The following is a 22,338-nucleotide window of genomic DNA, read 5'->3' as shown; positions in this document are numbered from 1 at the left end:
ACTACTTTTGTATAATGTCCCTCTCCTGTCCAATTAGTGGAGTGATCCTAGGAGATGAAGACTTCCTTCTAACAGAGGAGAAGAATTAAGAGCAATATATGGTGGCCTTAGGGACGCGGGTGGCGCTGTGGGTAAAACCTCAGCGCCTAGGGCTTGCCGATCACATGGTCGGCGGTTCGAATCCCCGCGGCAGGGTGAGCTCCCGTCTTTCGGTCCCAGCTCCTGCCCACCTAGCAGTTTGAAAGCACCCTCAAGTGCAAGTAGATAAATAGGTACCGCTTTATAGCGGGAAGGTAAACGGCGTTTCCGTGTGCTGTGCTGGTGCCGGCTCGCCAGAGCAGCTTCGTTACGCTGGCCACATGACCCGGAAGTGTCTCCGGACAGCGCTGGCCCCCGGCCTCTTAAGTGAGATGGGCGCACAACCCTAGAGTCGGACACGACTGGCCCGTACGGGCAGGGGTACCTTCATCTTTACCTTTTTATGGTGGCCTTGGTGGCACAAAGTGCCTTCCATTAACTTTGGCTGGTGGCTCAACTGTAACCCTATCTGGACAGGGATAACCTTCAGTTGTTTATGCTATGGTAGCCTGTAGTTTAGGATACTTCAATGCTTTGCAAACGCAGCTGATTCTGAAGATGTTTTGTAAAATACTTCTGGTGTAGAATTCGGTGGTAAGACCGGGACCAGAAGATCTGAAAATATTACATCGGTTCTGGCCCAACTGCAGTGGCTACTGATTAGTTTCCAGTCTCTATTCAAAGTGGTGGTTTTGACCTATAAAGCTTCAAGACCAGAGTAGCTCAACAAGTGCCTCTACCAGCCCAGGCTCTGCGGTCCATTGGGGTCCCTTCTACAGGTGCTCACTCAAAGGAGGTGCAGAGGGTAACCACATGACAAGCCTTTTCAGTGATTTTACCCTGATACTGGCTACTGACCACAATAAAATGACTTTGCAGGGGTGGCTCCCATCTGTGGAATGGTATCCCCAGGGAAACACACCTGTCTCCATCATTATCAAGTCTCAAGGAGGAGTTTCCAAGCGCCATTACCTCTTGGCACACGTTACAGAACAGAACCTTTTGGAACCACGAAATTGATTGGCTGGGCCGTATTTTCCGCAGAACTCGCATTTCAGCAGATTCCCTTTCTTGTCTTGCTCTGAGGAAGCAGGAGAAGCAGACACTTAATAGTTAGTAAAACAACTAGCTTCATTAACCAGCAACATCAGAATGCAAGCTTCAGATTGTCTGTTTGATAGCAAGCTATACTCTCTGTTGAAAGCCAAGTATGGGAGACTCCCCAGAGAGAAAGAACTGGAAACCCCATTAGCCATTAGATCTGCAAAGCTATGTGTAACAAAAGCACATCCCTTGTTCACCTATGCTTATTTTGAGAGTGTGAAGTGGTGCTCTTCCTTATTCCACAGATAAAATGGGTAGCGCTTCAGTATAAACCATGTGATCCAATACAGCACCTCCACTCCTTCTCCTTTCCCCTGGGCACCCTTTCAGGAAAGAGTAATTAAAGCTAAGCATTTGGCTTGGCTCTCAGTAACCTACGTGTTTGACAAAGGTGGAAAATGTGAACATAGAATTTGAAAGACCCTTACCCCACCCTACTCCTTCTCATCAACTACAGTCCCTAGAGGGGACTCACCTGCAGCAACGCTTTCCCCTCCTGGGGAGTTGCTAGGCTGGTTCTCGGTTTGCCTAGAGGGAATTCCTCCCTGAAGGGGTTTTTCAAATTCTTTTAGGAGCTGAGAGCAGCTCACCTGCATTCAAGACAGTGGAAGGGGGAAACCCGAGTCAGAAAGCAACTTTGTGCAAGAGTTTCGTTGTCGGATGCTAAGCATGCTTCAACTACAGGACTACTAGAATTTCTTTCCTGGCTTTAGCTAACATAAGCCAAGTTAGCAAACAGATCATGCTGGCAGTACAAAGAGAGAAAGAAGCAGAGAGCAGTCCCTGCCCTAGATACCCCAGGCTGAACCCTCTTACCGGAAAAGGCTCTGCCCCTTCCTGAATGACAAAGCCCTCTATGATGTGCGTAAGAATCTGAGGCTTGACAATGGCTTGCGGAGGTTTGGAATCTCCCGTCTGGCGTGACAACATGGCTAAGGTAGGCATAGGAGCAGCTGTAGGAGTGACAGAGCTGGAGTCACTTGGAGGTGCATTGGGGGAAGCACCGGGGAGGGACTCAGATTTCTCTGAAATAACAGAAGCAGCATTAACAAATTAGACCCATCTGAATTCTGTATGCAACTATGCAAATAATGTACCGGTATTTGCAAATTATGTATTTGCATACATAAAAAAAATAGGTGGAATTGGTTTGGTTTGCGACATTTGTGGACTGCAAGCGTTACTGTATCAGTATGGCTTGCGTAGGGCATGCAGAGCTGGGCAGAGAAAGCTGCAGATGTCCACTATGGCAGGACAGCTCCTGCTCATTGTCAGCTTCAAGTCATGGATGCCAAACACACAAGATGATCACATGTTGACCAAAGGCATTCACAGGACTGCATTTGTGAGCCGTGTAAGGAAGAAAGTTAAGCCATAAAACAAGTCCTGATCCAAATCATTTCCCCCAAGATTCAGAAGCTTCACCTGTGGTTTATGTGTGTGTTTTCAAGTTATACTCCATCACCACGATTCCGCTCTGTGCACAGGGGCATTCTAGTCCATTTATACATTCCACCCTCAATCTGCCACCAGGCCTAACCACTTATCTACTCTTCAGGGAGCAGGCAGAACTTACCCCTGTTCCCTTCACCTCCAAGGCCCCCCTTATCTTCTGTGGCTTTGGGACTCTCTGCCACAGGAGACGACTTAGCAGGCAGGAGAGAAGGTGGTGCACTGGAGTCATCCCTCTCCTCTTCAGATTCTGCTTTGCGCTTGACTGCCGAAGTCTGTGGTTTGCTCTGTGTGGGAAGATGGGAAGGGACATGCAGATCCCAGAGAAGGAAGGAAATAATTCTGGCCCAGACACTAAATAGGCAGCGAAATGCTGCTAACCTCCATAGGCTGTATGCAAAGAGATGCAAGTGGACATCACACCACAGGAATCTGCTTCTTCTTCACGCTGCATTTCCTTGCACCCCCACCCCCAAAAGCCATTCCTGAAGGTCCATGCTGGAACAGCATGGTAATAGTTTTGAGAATTCAAGTGACTGAAGGCAGAAAATATGAAATGGAACTGCACCACAGTGGGTACGATCTACCAGGAAATTTTCCTACGGTGCCTTCATTAAATTAAACAAGAGCAGTAATGTTGTTCGAGTGCAGTAACTTTGTGAATTGGGGGGAAAGGCCTGATAATAGATGGAACCACTGGGTGAGCTGCAAATTATGATCTCCCAAGAAGTGCCATGAGAAAACCTTCCCAATTGCTTTACCACCTTCAAAAGATCCCTATCCAGATGACGGCATTTCACAGCTCACCCTCTGTCTTGTAAAAAAAGATTGGGAAATGCTACCTGGACACCACAGTCTACAGTCCATTCCTGGTAACCAAGGCTACTAAGGGAGTTTGTGAAACAGGCAACATACAAATGCAGTCCACCAGTCACATTAAAAGCACACAAAAAGCTAAATAACCATCCTGTTTAGCTGCTTGCCTAGGTCACCAAATACGAGAGGACTGTAAAACAGCAAGCAAGCAGATCACTGACAAACATGGCAGATAGACCATATGCTTTGCAGGCCTGACTGTACATGGTAAAGGGAATGACTCTCAGTTACTGGATAGCTAGGCTATGTCATATCCCAAAGCCACATGTGTGAGCAAGTGCGGATTTTGCCCCCCTCCAACATTCCTACTGTACTTGTGAGGTAACTTACAGGTAACTGGACAGGCTGCACGTAGTAGGCAGATGTTTGTGCCTGAGCCATGACGGGAGAGGAAACCGTATTCTTCACCTGGGTCGTGCCCTGGACCTGGGCCACGTTGACCCCCGAAGTGAGCAGTGGAGGAGCTTCTTGTAGAGGAGGAGGAGAACAAGTAGAAAAGGAGGCAGAAGAGGTCTGGGACAATGAGGATGCTGTGTGGGCCTGGGACACCGGCTGGACAACGGCTGGCAGGCCCCGGGGGGCCTGCACTGCTGTGTTCATCTGTGGAAGACCCAGAGCCTGAGCCTGGGCTGAACCTTGCTGGCGGCTGCCAACAACCTGCACTGGGATATGAGGCGGGGGCTGCTGGGACGCTGACATTTTGGCGGCCCCAAGCTGCGGAGACTTGAGAGGGGCTATGGGCGGTTTCGACTGAATGGGGACAGGCGTCTTAGTAGCTGCCTGACACAGGTTCTCCTGCTGGAGCTGCATCGGCTGAGGTTGTGACTGCAGCATGGGCTGGACGACAAGGGTCTGGGCTTGCTGTTGGCCCTGGAGGGGCGGGGCCTGCTGCTGAGCCTGTGCTGGCCCCTGCTGCTGCTGGGCCAGGGGCGGAGCTTGCTGCTGCTGCTGCTGCGCCAGCTGGAGGTGTGTGGCAGTGTGCAAGAGCTGGGACTGGCGGTGCTGGAACTGCTGCTGGTGATGGATGGCGATTTGCTGCTGGATCACCACTTGCTTCTGGAGGTGGATCTGTTGTTGCTGCTGGATCAGGGAGTGAGGCTGGATTTGGGTATATGTGGCTGTAAAGTATTAAAAAAAACCACAGTATTATGACACACCATCGGGGTGCACACCGCTTTATAAAGCAATTTAGGCAAAAGAGACCAACCCCAAGAAAACTGCAATCTTGGGCAAGGCCAGGCCACAAGGGTAGGAGGCGAGCAAAAGCAGCTGAATACACTTAAGAGTGGGGAGGTACGGTTGCTTAGTGGCAGAGTGCAGTCCCTGGCCCAAACTCTGGCATTTCCAGAAAAGGAACTAATGTAGTGGAGCTGAACAGGACCTCTGCCCAAGACCTTGCAGAGCTACTGCATGCATCACAAAAGTGGCCCCTGCAGGCAGCCAAAAAGGTCTTCATTGACACTTACTCCTCTCCCTCTGCAACTGGATTTGATGGGGAAAGAAGAAAACAAAACAAAACTTTTTTTCAAAGCCAACTGGTGCCTAGGGGTTTGGGAGGAGGCACACCGTTGTGAGGCATGTGTGGTGCCCATGACAGTTTCTCTGGAAATATGCCCAGAAGCCCAAAAGGGCTGGCGTCCCCACCAATACAGACTAGAAGGACAAGCAGAAGGCAGCTTTATATGCTTCACATCTCAGTAATAAGCCATCAGCGCAAAATGAAGGAAGTGAGTGAGGGTACACTCTCCAGGGCACACCGACTCCAAGCCAACTGCCCAACAAGAAGCAAGCAATGGGCTAAAATAGATTGCAGCCAATCTGCCCTGAGCCATCCAGCAAGGGGCTGTACAATTGTGAAGATGGTGAGCCTGGTTAAGGGGTACATGGATGAAGGTATCAGTCAAGTCGCTGGAAGGGTCACCAGTAAGGAAAGCATGAACTGTCACCTACCAGAACTGATCAAGGTCTGGCTTGGGGCTGGTGTCGCTGTCCTGGTCAAGTTCATGCCTACAGTCTGTTGACCATTACCATCAGCTTCAGCCTTCTTTGCTGCTGCATTTTCTCCTTCTGTCTGACTTCCCTGGCTCACAGTCACTGCCTGGGCAGCAGAAGCCACCGGTAAAGGCTGAACTACACCAGTACCCTTCCTCTGGCAGCTGCCCCCTGGGCCAGATGAGGCTGCTTGGCTTAGCCCGGAAGTAGTGTGGCTCCCCACTGAAGATGCCACAACCCCAGAGATGCCATTGCTTCCCGCTGCCCCTTGACTGAGATTAAGTGACTGGCCTACATTGCCAGAAGCGGCTTGAGTCACTGTCAATGTCTGGCCAGCATGGGTGGCCTGGGGTAGTACTGAAGACTGGGAATTCCCGGATAAAACAGCCTTTGGAGCAGAAGCCTGGAGCTGTGCATTAGCTGCTGAGGTCTGCTGACTTCTGACAGCCAAATTCTGCACCTGGGAAAAAATGCAGAGAGAGAGATAGAAAAAGAAAAAGAGGGAGAGAGAGAAATAAATGACTCATTAGCTTCAGGTTACAAGAGGCAGGGACCCCTGGTATCTACTCTGGCTTAACCAGCAGTAAAAACTGACCATGCTGAACAGCTGTTAGGAAGCTCTTTTCACTTTTATTTTGGTGCTGCACCCTTTGTCTTGTACCCAAAAATAAGTGTCACAAGGTACTACAGGGAGTGAGGAATCAAGCTTTTTATTATTTTAAAGGGATCAATCCTTTAAAATCGCAGCTCGTTTCTTCCTCATTTTCAGTAAAATTAAAGATCTCATGGCACTTTCTGTAAGGAGCTTAAAGACAATCCATTTAACTCAACCCTGTGCAGTCACCCTCATTGTGTTGAAAGGCTGCTCCCTCAAACTGAACCTTGTATATTTGTTTTATGGTTCTCTTTTGTAAGCTATCTTAAAAATCTAGATTTAAATACACATTTTCAAATAAATAAATAAAAATTAAAAGAAAAGAAACTGAACCTTTTCTCTCTGCAACCCCTTGGTGCACAGCTTGGTGCACACTAGGGCCTAACATATATTATTGCCTGTGTTTGGATACACTTTCTCCTAATGCAGTTTTGGGATAAAATATTACTTTTACCTAAAAACCACTAATTGAGATAGAAAATAGATGCAGAGAAGTTAGTTGCGAAATGTCTTTAAAGGCTCCAAGAAATGCTGGGGAGGAAGGAGGAGGAGGAGGAGGAGAAGGCAAGATATGTAACAAGCGGCAAGCCACAGTCAAAGCCTAAGCAACACTGAAGGTCCACAGAGGTCATTTCTCCTCTCTTGTCAAATTAGTCGTTGGCCTCCCCTTCCCCCCACTTTACCTGGAAAAACCCTCATCATGCAGAAACAGGCACCTCAGGTTTCTGGAGCCCCATCAAGTCTGATTGTTAAATCTGGAGTACTTGTCAAGCGGCAAACAGCACATGTTCTTCGCATCAGGACGAGAATACAAGGGCATAACCAATCAATGGGGGATAACCAATCAATGCAAAAAGTGCAGCTGACTAGCTAGCTTCAGTCATCTGCAAGCATGAACCCAGGTTTTGAGAACCGGAAGGCCACTGGCTGAAGTGTGCAGGCGACTGAGTGGAATGGGGATGTTCTTCTCATGGGATGTTTGAGCCAGAGGGACACACCCGAGACTGGGGCAGGCCAGGCTGGTCATGGGAACCCCAGAAGAGGGTGTCACTGACCTGGTCTGTGTCTGTGTGGACCCCAGGAGAATGAGTGGGTGGTGCCTCCTGCTGAACAGCAGCCACGGCCCCGTTAGGCATCAGGATGAGCTGGGAGGTAAGAGGTACATTGCGGCCCAAGGTCCGGTTCACCTGCAACAGGTTCCCCAGCTGCGGCTGTTGAGGGAGGGTTAGGTGGTGTGGAGATGGGAACAGCAGGAGGGAGAAAAAGGAGGAAAGAAAGCGAACCACAAGCAAATAGGTTATCACGGTGCATGGGGCCTAGGGTCTCCGATAAGACAGCCATTCTGTCTCAGCATTTTCCTCCATCATGGCCCCTTTGCAGGCGGTGGAAAGCAGGTTTATTATTTCCAAAAGCCAAACCACCTCCACTTCTCCATACTGGGCCAGCAGCATAGGTTACCTATAGGTTTGTGTGGCAGATGTTAAGTGTGGAGTGAAGGGAATGAGGGACCCCTGCTAGCTTAGATCAACTGCAAAACTTTTTTTTTTCCATACTGAAAAGCTGTAACCAAGATAACTAAATATAATCTGAGGCCAAACAGATCAAAAGGAGTTTGCTATTTCACAGATATGCAACCAAAGTCAAGGATGGAAATGTGAGGAGGGGAGAGTACAAAGAAGTGTGTTTCTCATTTAGCCTAATTAAGAAGATGGCTTTCCGGAAACTCTTTAAAGAACAGAAGAGAAAGCATTAAAAGTCAGGGTATTTAAAATGGATGAAATGGAGTCGTATTTCAGATGAGCACTTTATCAAGGCTGCTTTAAAAGAGATCTGTTTTGTAATGCATTACATAAAATCGTACCAAGTGCCATGGGGTCTTTAAGATTCATGGAAAATAAAACTGCAAATGACACTAAATATCCTCTGTCCCTGTAGTACATCTGCTGAATTGAGAATCAACCAACTGTTCAAGGGAACAGAGATTGCTAACTTTTGTCTGAGCACAAAATAGCAGACTGTATGAAAGCTGAAGATTCATCAGGGGGCTGCGAAGTATTTATGATGGGTGAAAGCAACACGTGTACAACTCTTACCCGAAGGTACATCTGAGCTTGTGACTGGTTAAGAGGTGGTGATGTGGTGTTACCAAGGAGCACCGATTGTGTCAAGGTGGTGGCACTAGGTGAGCTCACACTCTGCGAACGGCTGATTAACTGTGCAGCTGATGTGGTAGCCAAATTAATCTGTAAAGTGAAAAGTTGGTGTGGAGGGAGGGGGTAGATGAAAAGTAATATTAACAGAATCTAAGCTAGAAACAATTTCAAAGAAAGTGTGGCTGAACTCCAGCAATACGACTGGAACAAGGCCCACCAGCCACTTTCATGCTCCCCTCCCAAACTCACCTTGTTAAGAGCCCAGAAATTATCTGAAAGAAAAGTGTGTGGGGAACACAACCCACTCTTTTCAGCAGCCCTACCAGGCTATGTGAAAAGGAGCAGGGGAGGGGAGGGGAGTGCAGCAGCTGCTCTCCAAAACCTCTTTGCTCAAATTATTCTCAGAACTTCAGCAACTGGAAGAACATAACAATGGACTTGCAAACAATGACCATTTGATTATGATTTCTGCACCAGAAGCACTAAATAAAAGCAGCATATGCAGTTTTATTATCAACAGGCGACAAGTGCTTGACACAGCCCTCTTCTGTAGATGCTAATGTTCCCCTTTTATTCAGTTATCATTAGGAAGGAATATCCCCTCTAGGGATGCTGCTCAGTCTTCTCACTTGCAAATAAGGAACTCCCATTCTCTTTTTCCACCCTGACTGACAATACTATCTGCAGTCATACCTCATGTTACGTTTGCTGCTGGTTGCGCGTTTTCAGGTTGCGTCCTGCGGCGACCCAGAAGTACCGGAAAGGGTTACTTCTGGGTTTCGCCACTCGCGTATGCGCAGACGTGCAAAATGACATCACGTGCATGCACAGAAGCGGCGAATCACAACCCATGTGTGCGCAGACACAGGTTGCGTTCTTTTAAGGTTGCAAACGGGCCTCTGGAATGGCTCCCGTTTGCAACCAGAGGTACCACTGTACTCTCCTCCACCAATACTAGCAAACATTCTCTCAACATTGAAGTTAGCCATCCATAGCCAACTAATTCTCCAAGAAAACAGACATCGGATGCCCAATCATTTGAGGGCAAGTTAGCTGCTTACCGAAGCCTGTGTAGTAGCTGTCTGTTGAGAAGTGCTTGTGTTTGGAGAGCTTGCTTGTCGGCTCGCTGCAATTGTAGCCTGTAAAAAACATTATATATTCTTCCAAAACCAAGATTTAGCCAAGGGCCCCATTATTCCCATGTTTTCTGGTCCTCAAAAGGTAAAAAACAACAAAATGGTCATTAACATCTGCCTCATGTTTATTTCTCTAGCTTAGTTGAAATGCAGCCGCTATACCAGGGGTGGCTAACCTTTTCCTCTCTATATGTTGCTGGACTACAATTCCCATCATCTCTGGTTATTGCTCATATTGCTTGGAGCTTATGGGAATTCTACTGCAGCTGCAGGGCCAATGGTAAGCCACCTCGACCCTTCAATGTAATTAAACTTGCCCCTCCACAATGCTCCCCAACAAAGAGCAAAAGAAGTGAGGAATTAACCTATCATCAATACATACTCTCTCTTCAATCAGACAAATAACCAGATATCTTAATTCTGTTTAAGAATCAGTGTAGGCTGAAGCTACCATTTATTTAGATGATTTGAGCAAATCGTTGGTATTTCTAGATGTGAGGGAGTTGGGAGTAGAGTTTGTGATGTGCAAGACAAGACCTTTACTCTGCTATAAAAGCATTTTGAAAGCAATGTAGCCATTGCTAAGACAATGGCAGGTGCTGGGCAAGACCTTTTACATGGGCAGAAGGGAAGTATTTTCATCACAAGCTACAACTGACAGCTACACCTGCTCTGTCAGAATAGGCATTTATCAGACATAGAAGAAACACCTACTCAGGCTCACATCTACAACACTAAGTCAAGTTGTTTCAAAACCTCTCAGGGAAACGTGGAACAGACTTAACATCATTTTCAACACACGTCATCTAAATTATTATCACCTTCCCAACTTTTACCTGTCAGGAACAGAACAGTTAACAATATAAAAGGGAGGGAAAGGAAACTGATAATCTAAAGGAGGACTATTTTAAATTCAAGTTTGTTTGTTTTTAAGCGGGGGATGGCAGAGGGGGGCAAACAGAAACAAATAACAAAAGTTAGCAAAATGCCCTGCTTCATGACTCATGTGTAGAGTATGAATGGAAAGGTAGTTTGTAAATTATAAGGGAGGTCTGCAGGAAGGTACATCCCTTTCCACGCTGCACCTTCCTGCAGGATCTCTGCCAGCAAGAGCCATGCCACCAAATGTAAGGGGTGAAAGCGAAGTTTTGTCTTTAACTGCAACTGTGTCCCAGAACCAACCTGGAGTGCTACAGCTTGTAGTGAACTAGCTGGTAGATAGAAAAGTTCAAAATGCATGTAAAATCGTATACAGTCAATGACCATTCTGTGCATGACCAAGGCACACATGACTACACGCACACACACATCATTTTTGGCCCCAGAAGTGGGCAGGGCAGGCTTACATGCGCTCCGCCAACACATGGGATGACCCAGAATGTAATCCCCACGCAAATGGGGAGTTGCCTGTACTGGAAAACCTGTACCAATAAGCTCTTAAAGAGGCAAGAGTTAATAAGCATTTTTTTTTTCAGAGCAGAACAATTAGTGTCCACTAAGTCCATTACTGTGAAAGTACAACGTTCTTTTCCCTTCCTTTGAGATCCCCTCTTTGGGCCCTATCCATCCAAAACCTCATTTGTTTATTCCAAACTAGGTGTTTCACTCTTCCCTGTTTTAGGTAACTTCTGTCTTTTGAACAGTCTGTCTCACCTGCTGGACTGCAGCCAGACTGTGTAACTGAGCACTGTTGAGCTGCTGTTGGAGCATAAACTGGTGGAAATACTGGGCTGCATTGGGCTGCCTCTGCAGTGCTTGAAGCGCCTGTAATAAAAAAATAAAAAAAATAAAAATTCAGAATACAAAACAGAACACATCCTAACATGCCCGAGGTCTCACAGGACAAAATAAGTGAAAACATATAGAATCACAGCAGATCTGGACCACCACACATTTATTAGTGGAATAGCAGAACATTAGGCTAAAAATGGTTCCACCAGCTTAATTAGAATGGCCAGGAACACAATAATCCTTAGATCTATTAGGTATTAAGCAGGACCTAGCAATGCATGGGGCATGTTTGATGCCTCACACTGATTTTCCTAGGCCACTGGATAAGGCAGGAGTGAAGAACTGGAATTGGTCAAAGGATTTGATCTTTACCACCCCACTCCTGGGGACCAACTTTGACAACTTCAAAGGGACTGATAGGCTGATTGACAGTTACAATGAGCCCCATTGTACATTTGCTGGCAGATTGGATTCAAACTGTACATTTCATTGTACATTTGCTGGCAGATTGGATTCAAACTGTACATACAAACTCTGCAGCTATCTGGAGAGGGAAAATATCCATTTTCAGGTGCAAATGGACAAAGTGGGGCTTGCAGCGAGCCCTCTTGAAGGCACACTGCCAGTTCCAATTGCATCACCAATGCTGAAAGCACACCTTCAAGGGGACACACGGATAGGCACTGACCACAACACCCCCCCCCCCACAAAGGCATTAGGGAATTCCTGATGGAGAACTCCTTAGTGCAGCTGATCCCAGTAGGGCTTGCCATCAGTACCAATCAAGCAAACCCTCACTTGAAACTCCCAATAGCTCCTTTGGAGCTACCTACTTACGTGCCCCAAACCTGACATCAGGTATGGTGGGGAGTACTTAGGGGGATACCGCCCTGCAGACTAAACTGGGAGCCATGCTGAACTTAACAACTGCTTTGCTGCTTCCTGCTCTGGGCATCTTCAGGAAGAAGAGCAAAACAGAAATTGAATAATAAGGCCTGTAATTTGGAGGTTCACCACCCTTGAGATAAGGAGAGGTATTCACTTCTCAAGACTGGCCTCTTCTTTCCTGAAGAGAAGGCTGTCTGCTTCTCCTGTTATGTGAGGAACATAACCAATTCAGTGCTAGTCTCCTACAGGTTCACTGCACTGGCTAAGCCTCTGGAGCAATTTCCCCTGTGCTCATAAACAGGGCACCTACTGGCTAAGCAGCAGTTTAAAGTGATGTGCTGCTACTCTGATGATGATACCTTCCAGGGCAGTTTTTCCCCAAGAACAAAGATGGTCCCCCACCTGCACTGCCTGCCGCTCATATAGAGTCATCTGAGAGATCTGAGGGCGAGTGCTTCCTCCAGAGCTTGAGCTGCCACTAGCAGAGTTTGAGTTTTGCTCGCTTTCCGTCTCCATAGTGTCAGGTCCCCAAGATCCTTGCCTGAAGCTTTGTCTCAAGCCCTAGATGAAGAAAACTGGGGGTTAGCTCATGTCACAGAAACTACAACATTTATCTCCCCCTGCATTATAAATTTATGGAACCTTTCCTTCCTAAGCTCATCATCACACAGCTTAACCAAAGCCTCTAAAATGTCTTTCCTGGGCTACAATACTGAGAGAAGAATCTGTGGTACCCCAATAATTGAGGCTATATTTAAAATAACCATTAAAATCACACATTTTAATATGCAAATTCCTCCAGATTTATAGCCATGATTCTATAGCACTAAAGCAAAGTTAGGTTACCTGTGACGGTTTAAAGACATGGAAGTCAAGAACAATGTAGATTATTCATAACAAGCATTCATCACTGGGGCTCATCATAGTTTTGTTTTTGTTTTTTTACCAGGAAGCATAAGGTGGGCAAAGGAATATCTGACGAGCTTATACAACATACTGGCTTATGCATGTAACAAATATGAAGTTTCATAAGAACCGCCTAATGGATTAAGTACCAACAAGTTTTCTTCTAGCACCACACTCAGAAATATGCCTGAACTTCTTTGGGGATGTGTCAGGGCACTGGAATGGTTTTGTATCAACTTCCTAGAATGCCCCCAACACACATCCCTTGGAGATGTGATGTTGATTGGACAAGGGTGGAATCCGAGAGGGAGACTCTGACTGTCCCACACTGGAGCCCGGTGAGAAATATAGATCTGAGTTATCCTATGGCCCTGGGATGCTGTCCTTGGGACTGTAAGATTCCACCCTTGGTATAAAGGTGACTCTCAACTTACGTGCGGGTTTCGTTCTGGCGCATAAAGCCAAAATTGAGTATGGCCAGAATACATTTGGTTCAATGGCAGGTGAGATTGTCAAAGTCTTTTTTTCCTGGACACCCACCCCCTTTCCATTTTTTTTTTTTAAAAAAGATTTGCCAAGCTGAATGCGCACAAGTTAAATGTGCGTAAGTTGTGAGTTACTTGTAAGGCTATGTCCAAACAATTCAAAGCTTTACATGGAAAATGTGTTTATTGCAATACTTTAAAATACTTTAAGCAGAGCATACTCAAGAGCATACACTTTATTTGCATTGTTGGATTTTAAGGAAAGCATACCGAAAGTGTTTTTGGTCCATTTTCTGTAGCAGCTCAAACTACCAGGATCTGAATACAGTCTCAAACCACATAAAGGCGGCGACCGTTTTAGGTGTGTCCAATTGATGCACAACACATGGGTCCTTTTAGACTTGGAAGAGGGCAGAACGGAGCATGGAATCCTTATGCACATTCCGCCAACATGTGCAGAGGGGCCAAGAATGGAACCCCTGTACAAAATGGTCACCGTTTATACAATATGTATAACCAAGTAATACATAGATTCGTCATTTTCCTAATTGTACACCATTCTGAACTGTGCTTAGCTTTTTAAAAAAGAAAATTTAAAATAGAAGAGCATGTAGAACAAAGGGGAGATACAGATATTTAAGGCAGTCACTACAACTGGGCTTGCAAAGTGTTTCACATCCTTAAGTATAAGGATCAAATGTTTTAACAGCTATGATTTTTCCAGCTTGGCATTATATTAAATCTTATTAACAGCATTACAGCCTTAATACATAGCATTACGAAGAGACCTGCATCACAAGAAAGGTTCACTATTTGTGTGATGAAGCACGGAATGTTGGAAGAAAAAACAACATACTCCACCAACTGAATTCAAATGTTACCTTCCCAAGTATTGCATTTATTATATAACTGATTTACACATTTGCAGATCATATTTATATACTTATCTGAGGGTGGAATATTTGTTTTTATAACTTGTTTTTAATTACGAGCATTGTGGCAGAAAGCAGGGTATGAGTAACTGATGAGATATCAGCCTATGAAACTCTCAAATTCCCTCCATAATTTTACCAAATCATACAGCCACTAGCTTTTGTTAATAAGTCTATCTGTACAGATCTGACTGAAAACCTCAGCACCTCTGGCTTTTATAGCTCAATATTAAGTGCCAATGCACATCCTATCTAAATTCAGAAGATGTGCCCAAGCATGGAGAATTATTTAAGCTGCTATCTATCCACACAGCAGTGGCTCTTTCAAGATTATCAAATTTTAGTTGCAACTTGTTTCTTACAGACATTCTATTGCAGGGATATTGCAATTTCCTAGAACTAGCTATGCTGTATTTATCAGAAAACCAAATAATTTTCCAAGATAGCACATGCATCGTCCCTGCAGCTTCAAATACAGGTTCATTAATATTCTGATTTTCAAAGCTGTGAACTTTGTCTCCCCAGTTGTGGGGTACATATTTAATGTAATTATTTGTTGCCTGAAATAATAGATACAAAACTGTATAGTCAAGAGTGCTATGAGATCCATCATGGGAGAAAGGTGGGATATAAAGGTGCCAAATATTTGAGGACTACACTGGCTGCTGCAGAGAGTGAATAAATTTAAATTAAACCAAATTTTAATTCAATTATTTTTAATAGAAATGACAGTAATTACTACTTTTTTGTTTTAAAGGAAATCTTAAGTTAATGCACACAGATATGTTAAAATCTACCCCACTTGAAATTGAATCATGACTATATCAAACACACTGAATTAAAGTTGTTTTTCTGTTTCAACAGAAAAAACAAAGGGAGGGAAATCTCACTTTTGAGGTTAAGTATTACATGTGCCACACTATAAGCTTGTTCAGACAATCGTATCTCAGACTATTAAGACAATATGCATGTGCTTTTGTCACACACAAAGCTCTATTGTACATGCTGCAATTAAACCAGGAAGCTTCCAATTAACCGTACTTTCCCACTTCATCCAAACTAGCAAAATGTTATCAGCTTTGAACAAGCCAGGATATTACACCAAAGTTTGAAGCCAGCATATTAGCCCAGTAAGGTTAATTAGAAGTTTCTTGATTTAATCAAAGCTTACGGCAAAGGGAAAAACACAGAGACGGCCTATGCAGGCAAAAGGCTTGGGTATATCACAACTTTATAATCCAAGGTATGATTGGTCTAAATGTTGCCATAAATCATGAACTGTATTTATTATTATACGTCTTCTGCTGGACCCAGGGAGCAGGGTGGATTTGATTTAAATCAAATCGATTAAAAAAACGATTTAAAGTACTAGTCAGTAAGACTTGATTTAAATAATTGGTTTTTTAAAAAAATATTCCTGCTGGTATAATCTTAATATTTACAACCAGATGAAGGTTTGATTTTTGGAATAATAAATTTTCAGAGTAGTTTTTACAGTTATATCAAAAATTACAGATTTGGTTATACTATTAGAAATACATAGACAGATAATTATGAAATTATTGTGAGGCTTAATAAGTTAACTGTTTATATTTGGACACCTTTTCCACTGTACATTATTGGAAGAAGAAAAATAATCATTTCCTTAATAACAATTTGAACATTATAGTATATGTATCCATGTTTGTTAACTGATGTGGTTAAACTTTTTTTAAAAAACAACCAACTTAGACTGAGTTTCAGCACACATGAAGAACTTAAAACAAATCCTTATTTCCTGATTATAGCTTTTGGACTATAATGTAACTTAAATAGAAAACTATCTTTAGAAATATTTTTCCCTCCAAAAGCATTTTATTTTAAAAATCCAATTTAAATCAAAATAATCAATTAAAATTTTTTTTAAAATCCCATTTAAATTTTTTAAAATCTGATTTATTTATTTTTTTAAAAAAATCATTGATTTTTATCCACCCTGCCAGCAAGCCATCAGTGGCTCAAGGATCCAGTATTTCACCAGGATCCTCCACTGAACCAGCAGGGTGATCTGTACATACCGGTACTTGTTTTACATCCTCTGATGGAGGGATCTTAAGAGAGCTGTGCATAAACAAATGCTAGCAAACCTCAATGGACTGAAGCAAACTTGTATAAAAAGAGTGGACCAAAATTCTTCCACAAGGATGTAAGAGACTGATGAAGTCTAAATTATTTTTATAGCCTCTACGGGTATTAAATCTGCCCCTGGGGCTTTCCCGTTTCAGTTGGGCTACCAGACTCTAGATCAGAGGTCCACAAACTAAGGGCCATGGGCCGGATAAGGGACTTGTTTATCCGGCCCACGCCCCCCCCCCAGCTCTTACCGGCGCTGCGCTGCACGGCTGCCCACTTCCAGGTCGGAAGAGCACCGGAAATAGCTTGTGCACATGCACTATTTCCGGTGCACATCTGGGTCAGAGGAGGTCCGTGCACATGTGCACAAGCTATTTCTGGTGCTCCTCCGACCCAGAAGTGCGCCAGAAATAGCATGTGCGCACGCATATGGGCACATGCTCCCCCGCCCTCTGGCCCGCCGCACGATAGGCGCTGGAGACACTGGCCAGAGGCCTGGCAAGTTTGCTGACGCCTGCTCTAGATCTCTTGACGTTGTCTGGCCAGCATGAAACAACAGAGCATGCCCTTCTTCATTTCCAGTATTACACAGACATTCGAACCAGGTTTATCCAACCCATCTTATATAAGTTCCCTGGGCATTCAAAACAACACAAGATCTCCCTGTTACTACAGGACAAAAGCCCAGAAATTACATATTCAGTCACCAGATTTTGCGTTGCCATGATAGATATTCGTCGAAGGATGGTCTATGATACAATTCAGTCCTAAATTGAAGGCCCATATTGTTAGATCCCCTCTTTTGAAGCCCCACCCTACATAGTTGTTTTAATTGGTCTTTTTAAAATTTTCTCATCAGTTTTTTTTTATCCGTTATTTATGCTTAATGTATTCTATGTATAAGGTTTAAGCTATGTTTGGTTCTTGCTCCCAATTATTTAATAATTATTTGCTTAGACTCTTACTGTTATACTATTTATTTAGATGCTCTGCTTATGCTGGTCTGTGACCATAATAAAGTAAATTTCAACTGATGAAGTCATACAGAAAATGATGACTTATTGCTGCTGAAGGTGGTTCATGAGGTGTACTTAGTTTTTCACACATAGCTTTTCCACTTTGGCTTTATTTCTGCTAAATAAATCATGACACTGTGTAGTATGTCATGTGCTGCTGTTCATCTGAGGTTGTATTTACCAAATTTTAAGACCTCATATGTAAAACCACAGAATTCAAAGAGTATGTACTTCCTTTTTCCCATGATTGTATAGGATATCTTATGACAATCCTGGAACATTAGCTACTGTCACAAACTGAGATCAAGGGAATTCATTAGAGAAATCTCTAAATGCAGAATAGATCATGTAAGGAAGATTACAACTGAAGTCATAATACAGATAGTATGGTCAGAGAGTTAAGCATATAGAAAACATTTAATAAATTTTACAGGAAGGTAAAGACAGATGATTTTCTGGTACTGTATATTACATTCCCTACACATAAACACATACCAGCAGCAGGCATACCCTATGAGGCTTACAGGATGGATTTTTGCTGCTGCTGCCACCTATATTTTATCTCTCAGGAAGAAAGCTCAACAAATGCAGCTCTGCAAAATTGGCATCAAGTAAATGTCCCATTGATTGAAAATAGGAACTTCCAAACATCATTCTTAGGAATAATACATTTTCACCAAAGCAGCAAAAACAACATTCCCAAAATTTTGGCTGAAGATATGTTTGGAAGGCCACTAACATCATTGAGTGTGTAACCCTCTTACCTCAATGCAAAAATAATTACTGTAACACAGACACTTTTCAGTGCCCGTTTCTGAAAGTTGGCCAGAGTATTGCAATACACAAGGTAGATTATCAATGCCAGTTTTCATACTGTTAAAATCAACACATTTTGGCTTATACTGTTATACAGCAGAAAAACTAAGACACTTTAGCCACACCTGTGCCTTGAATCAATTGATTGAAAGGCACTATAACATATTTACTTACATTATTTATTTTTGGAAAGATATTTGCTAAGCCTGCATTTTTTACAACTTAGGACAGGGTGAATTTTTCATAGTGAAAGGAAATATAAAAGGGCACACTAGATAGTAGATCTTGCTACAGGGACACAAAAGATCTGTGTGCTAAATTCTACCTTGATCTAGCATATTTTGGGGGAAGTGGTTTGTTTTTCCTTCTGTTCTCTGTGGGTTTGGATGCTTCTTGTTATACTGCTGTCAAACTCGGCATAAGGTTTCCCAGGGTGAGGGTATTAGTTTTCATCAATGCTGAACTACTGGCCACCATTCTGAATCAACATTGTGGGCCCAAGCATTATTTTTGTGTGATCGCACATTTTAGGGCATGAAGGGTCCAAACTACAGCCATTTTGAAACTATTTGGCACGTCTTTGTCAAATCTGTCACGATGGTTATAACCTGCGCCTAACCTGGCATGAAAGGGCCTGAGGTGGACAAACTGATCTTCATCTACATTTGGACACTAGAGGCAGTTTTTAATCAATATGGTAGGTCAAATTAACCCTAATTAAACTTTAGTTCACAGAGAGAGAGAAATTGATTCGGGGTCATGCAGACCCCTGGGTTAGTGTGTGTGTATGCACAGTCCTGTTGTCTTTGTCCCCATGGAGAAGGGGACGACAGAGGACGAGATGGTTGGACAGTGTTCTCGAAGCTACCAGCATGAGTTTGACAAAACTGCGGGAGGCAGTGGAAGACAGGAGTGCCTGGCGTGCTCTGGTCCATGGGGTCACGAAGAGTCGGACACGACTAAATGACTAAACAACAACAACATGCACAGTCCTAAAGCTTTAAAAAAATGCACTATCCACTTAAAAATATTTTGAGATTTATTCAAATTCCTGGGCAGTGCCAGGCATTTCCCACTAGTAATATATAAAAAAGGAGCATACTTTGGAGTAAAATGAAAATCTGATCTAAGTTTCAACTGTGAAAATCAACTCTCAAGCTGAAGACACTAAGATGGCCACGGCTGGTCCTCTCACAAGCCAATCCCATCTGACATAGGAAGTATTTCTATCACTGACTTCTCACCAGAGAGAAACAATAATGATTGCCCTTCAAGAATTCTCCTAATCTTCAAACATCAAGACTGCTCTACCCAACCATTTTCCATCACCAGAGAAAACTTCCAACTATTTTTGTTTAAAAAGCAGCTATACTGTTGCAAGCAAAGAAACCACACATCATCTGTTTTATCCTAATTATACATATTTCAATGAAGAGTGCTTCCCACTACGTATTGCCACAAAAAACTCATTTCTCATTTAGTTTGCACACTATTATATGTTGTCTATATACATTCCTTCATCTGCATAGAAAAAAGCAGCATTTAGTCACAAATAACCACAAGCATAAGCTTCTGATGTTTTAGGTTGCTCATTGTTTACTTCTGTCCCTTCTACAGAAGGGACTGTTAGTTGATTGATTCCCAGATGTCCTGGATTAAACATATTCCACTTGAATCTAGGTAAAAGCCCTGCTTATCCCTGGGCTTGAGTTAAATCATATGAGCAGATCGCTTTGGAGACTTCTTACAAACTTTGTGGCCAGCTCTCATGGTTCACCTGACCCCCCACTCAAAGGATTACAAGCCAAATGGGAATGAAAATGTGAGTGGGAAAAGGCCATATAAGCTGCCATGATAACCAGCTCCCTCCTGGCCAGCAGTTGAAACAAACAATGTAATTTACTCACATAAGATTTGGTGTAAGGAGTTGCTACGAGTATCAGCCCTGTTTCGTATCTTGCCTCAACCAGGCATGTACTGTACTAAGTGGTTTCCACAAGGCACTGTTCTTCCAACCTTAACATATAATAATACTAGTTGTCCACTTTTCACAGCTGTTGTTAATGTTACTGAAGACCTTTCCACATGTGAAATATGCTGTGCAAGGGCTGCTTTAAAGCTGATGTGATCATAGCACCCTGATTAATGGCTTAATCAGTCCTGTGCAACTCTTCCCAAATAGCAGCAGCTCCTGGTGCAAATCCACTCCATGTTTGTGCATAAGCATCAAATATTTCTAAGTTACATTTACCCACTGTAAACAGTTACCATATAAAAGCATATAGTAAAGCCTGGGGGTCAAGTGCAGCCCTCAATGCATCCCTATCTGGCCCTCAGGACTCTCCTCCAGGCCACACACCCTCCTTGGATGTTTTTGAACTCTGATTATGTCTCATTCCCCTGAACTGAGGATAAAGAGAGATACACAAATGTGTGTTGAAACAAGCCTAGTGTAGAAGGGTAGAAAAAATACATTAACTACTCCACCCACTTTTGCCGCTGCCCCTACCCGCCACTGGCATGCGGGTCCTAGAAGACTGTAGCCAAATGGTATACAAATGTACAGCAAATAGTCTTGGCCAAAAAACTTACAAATAGGAAATAATCAGACAAGAGAACTTCAATACAGACTGGCATTGCTTCATTATGCATGTTAACTTATCAGTCTACTAAACGAGACTGCCATCAGCAGATAGAGACCTATGGAGAGACTATTAAGATAACGCTGATGCATTTTACTGTGTACAAAGGACATGCTGATATTGTTTTGTTCATGTCTTATTTTAAAAATGCCCAGAAGGGACTGCAGCCCTTACACTCTGAATAACTTTCCAAACATTTGGTGTTTAGAAACCCATCATTTAATGCATTTCTCAAGTGCTCAAACTGTTTAACACACATAATCTCACAAAATGCAAGGCAGGTCCATATTATTGTCCTCCTATTACAAAAGGTGGGGGTGGGGCATGAAGGAAACCCTAAATATTAAGTATTATTATCAAAGCCTCTTGCATGCAGAGGAAGCACGGTGGAAGCATTGTTTTTTATATTGTATGTTTTATGCTCCAAACAATCCTGATATCTACGGGTAAGGGCGCTATACAAATTTAAAAAGCAATGATAAATAAGTAATAATAAACCAAACAGCAGAAGCAGCAAACCATGTGAAAGACAAAGTAATGATGGGAGACCCCAGAGCAAGACGAAAGCACTCTAGAGATAAAAGCCTCTTTTTTCTTTTGCAAAAGACTAAAAAACCATGAAGACGCTCCACAGCCTAGAGCAGGACCAGGGCAAACACGTGTTTGCCGACACAGGTGCCGGGGTTACCTGTAGCCTGCCTGCAAAACATGCACAACCCAGGTCTACAGGTCGCCGTAACGTGTGAATCAGCCCTGTGGGGTGTTTTGGAAGGAAGAGCACGGGATGCGGTTTGGGGGGAGCGGGGCGAAGCGGCCTCGGAAAGGCGGCTCCGGGGAGGCCCGAGAACGAGCTAATAACGGGCAGCGGCTGCTGGCGAAGGGGGCGTGGAGCGGGGCGGGCGGCGCTGGCCGCCGCAGCGGGAACAGCCGGGGGCCGCCGGCGCTCGCTTGCTTACCTTCGGTTCCGCCTAGGCCCGGTCCGTGCCCCGAGGGCGGCTGCGCCTCATGAGGGGCCGGCGGAGGGCCAAGTGGGCCCCCTGCCTTGACGGGAGGCGGGGACGCGGAGCAGGGGCGGAGCCGGGGCCCAGCGGGGAGCGAGGGGAGGGGCCCGGCGGGCTGAGGAACCGCGCCCCCTCCGCGGGTGGGCCGGCCTCCCGGAGGACTAGCGCCGCGCTGCGCCCTCCCAGACGCGAAGACGCCGCCGCCTCCGAGGAATTTAATTTCTTTGGCTGCTTGGCTCCCCCTCCTCTCTCTCTCTCTCCCCCCTCAGCCTCTCCACTTCCTGCCAGAGGGGGCGCCGGAGAGGCGCTTTTCCGGGCCACGTGACCGCCCTGCCTCCGACTCCGCCTCGCGCAGGTTTTGCG

General features: G+C 44.4%; 2 protein-coding genes across 7 annotated transcripts in view; both read right to left on the bottom strand.

Annotated features, from left to right (window-relative positions):
• AICDA (activation induced cytidine deaminase) overlaps window positions 1-22,338 on the bottom strand; it is a gene marked incomplete at its 3' end in the record, with an annotated part of 147,154 nt that overhangs the window by 111,345 nt on the left and 13,471 nt on the right. The gene's annotated exons all lie outside the window — the stretch shown is intronic.
• PHC1 (polyhomeotic homolog 1) overlaps window positions 1-22,338 on the bottom strand; it is a 28,592-nt gene that overhangs the window by 5,877 nt on the left and 377 nt on the right. Inside the window, exons 1-12 of one of the 6 annotated variants that reach the window (XM_081844898.1) lie at window positions 21,931-22,245; window positions 12,468-12,626; window positions 11,100-11,210; window positions 9,372-9,449; window positions 8,251-8,400; window positions 7,213-7,368; window positions 5,461-5,962; window positions 3,841-4,628; window positions 2,759-2,921; window positions 1,999-2,135; window positions 1,658-1,772; window positions 1,051-1,159 (exon numbers count right to left, since the gene is read on the bottom strand). In XM_081844898.1, coding sequence (XP_081701024.1) covers window positions 1,051-1,159; window positions 1,658-1,772; window positions 1,999-2,135; window positions 2,759-2,921; window positions 3,841-4,628; window positions 5,461-5,962; window positions 7,213-7,368; window positions 8,251-8,400; window positions 9,372-9,449; window positions 11,100-11,210; window positions 12,468-12,581 — 2,423 coding nt within the window. In that variant the 5' untranslated portion in view covers window positions 12,582-12,626; window positions 21,931-22,245. Of the gene's footprint in view, window positions 1-1,050; window positions 1,160-1,657; window positions 1,773-1,998; window positions 2,208-2,758; window positions 2,922-3,840; window positions 4,629-5,460; window positions 5,963-7,212; window positions 7,369-8,250; window positions 8,401-9,371; window positions 9,450-11,099; window positions 11,211-12,467; window positions 12,627-21,930; window positions 22,246-22,338 lie in introns of those variants that run through there. The other 5 variants (XM_081844895.1, XM_081844897.1, XM_081844896.1 and 2 more) reach the window with 5 other exon arrangements.

This window comes from Podarcis erhardii (genome assembly GCF_964252035.2).
Source record: "Podarcis erhardii genome assembly, chromosome: 17".
NCBI lineage: Eukaryota > Metazoa > Chordata > Lepidosauria > Squamata > Lacertidae > Podarcis > Podarcis erhardii.
The sequence above is the reverse complement of the archived record's forward strand: the minus strand, read 5'-3'. Positions and strand labels throughout refer to the sequence as shown.